This window comes from Coffea arabica, chromosome 1c, assembly GCF_036785885.1.
Source record: "Coffea arabica cultivar ET-39 chromosome 1c, Coffea Arabica ET-39 HiFi, whole genome shotgun sequence".
NCBI classification, from domain to species: Eukaryota; Viridiplantae; Streptophyta; class Magnoliopsida; order Gentianales; family Rubiaceae; genus Coffea; species Coffea arabica.
This window is the reverse complement of record NC_092310.1, coordinates 43137067-43142700: the sequence shown is the minus strand read 5'-3', so window position 1 is coordinate 43142700 and position 5634 is coordinate 43137067. Positions and strand designations below refer to the sequence as shown.

Genomic DNA, 5634 nt, shown 5'->3' with positions numbered 1-5634 from the left:
AAACCCGTCAATACACGAGCATTGAAGCTGGCTCGTGAGGTTCAAGGTGCTCCAATCAGTCATTTCCAACGTTGCACATGGTGGTCCTTGTGTTGGATGCAATTCTTGATTGTGTTCGTCATGAGGTTGTCCCAACGGCATGTAACTCTTCTTTTGTCCCTTCGTGCATCGATTTGTGGTCAAATCACTTTCAAGAGAAGGGAAATGATATAGAATGTAGTTGGTTTGAAGCTTATCAAGTCCATTTGCATCAAACTAGGGTCATCACGTTGTGTCTTGGCTGAATGGTCTAGTTTATTAGCTATTTGTCATTTGTTTCCATTGTTCATGTCGTTTGGTTAATTCTAGCTTTGAGTTTAGTCATTTAAGTCACTTAATTTAGTTAAATAAAAGGCTTAGGTCATGTTGACCTAATTTAATAGCTGAACTAGAGTTAGTTCTAAGGGTTAAGAGTTTAGTTGGTTGTGCTTCTAGTTGGATTAGGAGTTGGTCATGTGAAAGACTATAAAAGGCCTTAGTTTCTAACATTTTTAGCGGAGAATCAAATTTTGAGAAAATTTTTCAGAATTCTTTCGTGAGAGAAAGAGCTCTTTTGGGCTTGTGAAAGCCATCTTGAACATTTTAGAGTTGGGTTAAGGTGTTTCATTGACTTATCAATCAAGTATTAACTTGATTGTGGCGTTGATCTACTTATTCTAATTAATTTCGAGCTATTCATGATTGATTACGAACTCCATCCCCAAACATTGATCCTTAGCCTAGGTCGAGAGCTTGTGATTTTACCTTGGCGTATCAAGAATTGTATCAAGTGTTATATCTAAAAGTTAATCATAATTTTGTTTGCCTTAAATAATGAATACAATGCAATAGGTAATCAACCATGGAGTACCAGAAAAGTTGACGGTTGATGCCAAGAATGCTGGGAAAGAATTTTCTTTCCTTTCCCAAAGAAAATATGGTAATTGTGTTGTGCCTGGCAAGTTCGGGCTTGAAGGGTGGCACTCCCTATATTCTAACTAGTGTTGGTGCTAGAATCTGTTTGTGATTTATGTGAGATATTTGTCTGGTTTTATCAAGTTGGCCTTACAAATTTGCTCTTAAAAAGGCGCCTCACATGACAGGAGTGGCCATTTACCTTGTCATTTGACGCTTTCTTAGTTATCGACTGATGCGGGTTGTTCGCGGGTCTCGTAGAGCGCGCGATTATATTGTACATTTGGTACTAGAATGTCTGTATAGGCTCATGCGAGGTATTGTGTATTGTATATTTGTTGTGTTTCAAGGCACAAATTTCAGTGAAAGAGAAAATTTGTTCTTTTACTGTGTTAGTGTCTGCATTTATTATTTTAATATCTATAATTTAGTTTGCAGCAACTACACTGTAATGTGCAATTGTCAGGGTTAATTGTAGAGGCCCTTATCATGATGTTCTAGTGCTTTCCCAAGCTCAGGACGTTGTTGGAGTTGCAACATTTACCTGCTTAATTCGTCTAGCTAAATGCCACGAATGTCTCACTAACAAACTGGTGGTTGGCTAGTGGTTGATCTTTGATAACGATCTGCCACATTCAAATCTATGTTATGACACCAACCGCCGGGGGGGGGGGGGTGGAAGGACATAAGTAAACACTCGAGGTAATTAAACTATTTTAACGAAAGAACTCCACCTAATTATTGTTGAAATAGGGCAAGCAGAAGAAGTTATAGGACCAAAGGACACACGAAATGAATCTAGCATTATTTATAAACACTGGAGGTAACTTGTTTTAGCATATAACATTGTGCTGAAACAATTTCAGGTAAAACATCATTCAACGAGGCATGCAGAAGAATACATTATCCAAGAGACAACATCGATCATTTGGTAGCTTGGCTATTGATTTTGAAGCACTCGAGCGTTGCTTCCATGTCAGCATTCTTGCTGAACAGAATCTCAATATATTCTTTGTATTGGAAGCCTCTGAACATTGGTGGATTGCTTGGACTAACAACTGATTTAGCTTTCCATCGAGTCGTCACGAATTCAGAGGTGTTCTAGGACTTCATTGGCCAGCTTTTTTTGTTTTCCTTTAGACAGGACCATTGAACCTGCAAAATCAGTTGTTAGTCCAAGCAATCCACCAATGTTCAGAGGCTTCCAATACAAAGAATATATTGAGATTCTCTTCAGCAAGAATGCTGACATGGAAGCAACGCTCGAATGTTTCAAAATCAATAGCTTTCCATTGCTGACCACCTGCAAAAAAAACACGAGACCTGACAAGTTTAAATGTTTTGATATAAAATGCAGTTTCAGATTTCCGTGTTTCAGTGTCTGTTCAAATCCAGTCATTCATCTAGGGATATAAGGATATATAGGAGTGCGACCAACTTGAACCATCCTACTTTCATGAAAATTCACAGGGTTTTCAATAGGCATCTTAAGTATTTCTTTCTTTAATAATCCCCTCAGAAGTTTACTTGTTAAAGTATATAGAACATATTCCTCAAGGTGAATAATAATACTTCAGCTAGCGTTTTTATGTTCTTAAGTCCGAAAAATGAAATGACACTAGTGAAGGGCTTAGTTGGAGTAATAGGCAAGAATTTCATACACATGTATAATATTTTGCAGCGAGGATGGATGTGTACCTCAAGGGAAAAACCTATGTTTACAACGAATGCATTTGGAAGAGGCTCAACCCCAATCCACTGGCCATCCTTGAGTATTTGTAGCCCATAAACATCTTGCTGAAGCAAAGTTAAGACGACTGTATCATAGTGTCCTCTTATTCCCAATGCTGAAGTAGGGTGTGGACATGGTGGATAATTGTGGATCATCATGGTTAAGTCATAACTGTCGAAGTTTTCCTCGGTAAATCCTTATCCCTCATAGATCAGATCCAAAATTCTCTTGCCCAACTGTCTCACTTCAGCTGTATATGGTCCTACAGTTTCTCTGACATTTGAAAAGCTACTTCCTTAGCCAATCAAATTTGAAAAGTTTGCAATTAGTGCTTCATAAAAATATAGTTTTAAACAGCTGTATATGGTCCTACAGTTTCTCTGAAATTTGAAAAGCTACTTCCTTAGCCAATCAAATTTGAAAAGTTTGCAATTAGTGCTTCATAAAAATATAGTTTTAAAGCAAAATCAAAACTGGCCCTGATTAAGACAAAAATATATAGTTACTATGTTAGCTAGAGAACATCACTTTATAAAGGCTTATAAACATTAGTTTTTCCAAAATCTCAAGAATCAGAAGAACTACAGGAAACTATGATGGTACATAAGTACCTGTATCTTGCTGGCTTATCAGGCCAAGATTTGATGAAATTGTCAAGAGGATGACACCGGTGTTGCAAAGTGTCTTTCCAGTATGCGAACTCTTTGGGGCTAAAAATTCCAGAACCGGTGTCTTGTGCAGCATCAGTTGTTAACTTCGCATTTTCTTCAGCAGCTATGGCAAAGAATTCTTTCCCAACATTCTTTGCATCAGTCATCAAATTTTCCGGAACTCCATGGTTGATCACCTATTGCATTGCATTCATCATAGGCAAATAAAATTATGTTTAACTTTTATATGTAACACTTGTCGTCTAGCAGCTTGTGAATTGCAGCTGCATGTTCCTTTACGAAATGATTATAAACAAGTACTTTTTCTATTCAAATTAATAGAGAAGGAAAAGCCATTTAAGAATGTACTAAGCGAATTTATAACTGTCCTATATGATAGATATATTATTTTTGATATATTATTTTTTACAACAAAAGGAATTGCTTAAAGTTATATTCGAACTACTATGAAACTGGAGTTACTTTGAATTACAAAAAACTGAAACAAGTTATGTGCAATGGCCGAGAAAAAGAAACGGAATAAGATTCTTGTCGCTTAACTTCTATACCTATTGACAGTATTTGTTGCATTTTAGTCTTAAAACGAGTTTAATGTGTCAATTGCTACTTGTGACTCAGATACTTGAGAAATTACATCATGTATAAGTAATTAGTCAACTGGAAGCTCTTTTCCTATTTACTATTTTTTACTGTGTAAAATTCTAAAACCACCCAATTTACTTTCTTTTAAAAGGCAAACCTCGTACGTCCGGGTGGGATGCAAGCCTTGATTTTATTAATCAATAAGGAAGACTTGAATCTTACCTAGAGATCACTCGATTTATTTATTTGAGAAGATACATTGAATTCTATTATTTTTATGTAATCTTTGAAATCACCTGTGTTTTTCAATTGATTTTTTTTTTGCTATACAGAGGCGTTTTAATATTGTATTATTGAAGTTTAAAAAATTAAACTTAAAAAATTCTATTTTCTCACTACAAAAGTTTTACGTTGGAAGGCTTTTCAAGTGCAGAGTTTTATTCTTCGAGAGAACTGCTAGCTTGACTAATTTAACTCTGGCAACAACAAAACTATGTCCTTGTTTCTTTGTCATATTATTCTTCTTTTTCTTAATACATTGGTGCTTTTCCACTAGTAAACAAAATAGTAAACCTGCAATACTTCTACTTGTATAAATTAACATATTTCAAAAATATAGGGTTGGTTTAACATAAGTAACCTTAAGAACCATTGCATATGATGAAACACAGCATGGTCATTAAAATTTTTAACATGGGTATTTATGAAAAGAAAAGCTAATGGACTAAGGTGATGGTTTGATTGCAGACTAGGGATTTAAATCTTTGTACCTGCAGTTAAATGTAAAGGGTGTGCAATAGTATACCGCTTAAGTCTAGATGTGGGATTCGTTTCTTCTAAATCCCATTGGCTCAATTGAGTCTTCTCCTAGTATAGATTAGAGTAAGAATACAAATAGAAATGGTAGTAGGAATAAAAATAGGAGTAGGAATTGATGATCGACAAAAAAAAAGACTAAATTAAATCCCCACATTTAGTACACACAAATGTACATCTATGCGATTATATATGTATGCATGTAAATGTGTATGTGTATTTAAATGAAATAATGGACCTGGAATATTCCAAACTCTTGATTGGCTTTCATGATTTTCTGAACTAAATCAGTTCGATTTGTATCACTTAGATCATTCACCGGTATGTCCATGCTTATTGGAGCAAGCTTTCCTGGCCTTTTGGCTGCAGGCACAACATAATTTGCAGGCAAGCATTGTAGATTTGAAGACCAACTTGAAAGTAGGGATGCCATGTTTTTTGTTTGCAAAGAAAACTCAGTGATATATTGGCATATCTTGTTGGTGTATTCCAAGGATTACGGCCTTCTTATAGAGCCACAGAAAACCAGCCTCCAACCATCTATAACCCAACCGATAATGAGCTTAATACGACTGAAGATGGATTAAACTACAATAATTAGTGATGATGTATGAAACCAATAATTTACCTGTTAAACTAAAATATGTGGTTAATTTCTTTACATATTAAAAGGGTATAAGCATTTAACATTTTGAAAGGAGCTAATTCCACGCCCACCCATACTAAATCACACCCAAAGCACTAATAAGACATTAAAACCCTTATTATTTATTAGTTTATTTATGGATAAATTACTTATAACGGCTCTGTATTTTGACATAATGCCAAATGACCACCTAAGGTTTCAAAATAGAAACATAACCTCCTATGATTTTATATAAAGTGAAAAATGAATGGAAT

The 5634-nt window shown here is 35.3% G+C and overlaps 1 protein-coding gene across 1 annotated transcript; it reads right to left on the bottom strand.

Annotated features, from left to right (window-relative positions):
- Positions 1-1857: 1857 nt before the first annotated feature.
- On the bottom strand, positions 1858-5167 carry LOC113739844 (hyoscyamine 6-dioxygenase-like). The gene is made up of 5 exons (XM_027267206.2): positions 4973-5167; positions 3277-3512; positions 2632-2836; positions 2089-2236; positions 1858-2000 (listed from the first exon to the last, which is right to left on the bottom strand). The coding sequence occupies exons 1-5, from the start codon at positions 5165-5167 to the stop codon at positions 1858-1860; spliced, it is 927 nt and encodes a 308-aa protein (XP_027123007.1).
- Between the last annotated feature and the right edge of the window lie 467 nt (positions 5168-5634).

Excerpts from the sequence above, each read along its gene's own strand:
- LOC113739844 (XM_027267206.2), bottom strand. The coding sequence starts at position 5,167 with ATGGCATCCCTACTTTCAAGTTGGTCTTCAAATCTACAATGCTTGCCT. Across the intron at positions 2,837-3,276 it reads GATAAGCCAGCAAGATACAG|TTATGACTTAACCATGATGA; the intron begins GTACTTATGTAC and ends AAACTTCGACAG. Across the intron at positions 2,001-2,088 it reads ACTAACAACTGATTTTGCAG|CTAAATCAGTTGTTAGTCCA; the intron begins GTTCAATGGTCC and ends CTCGATGGAAAG.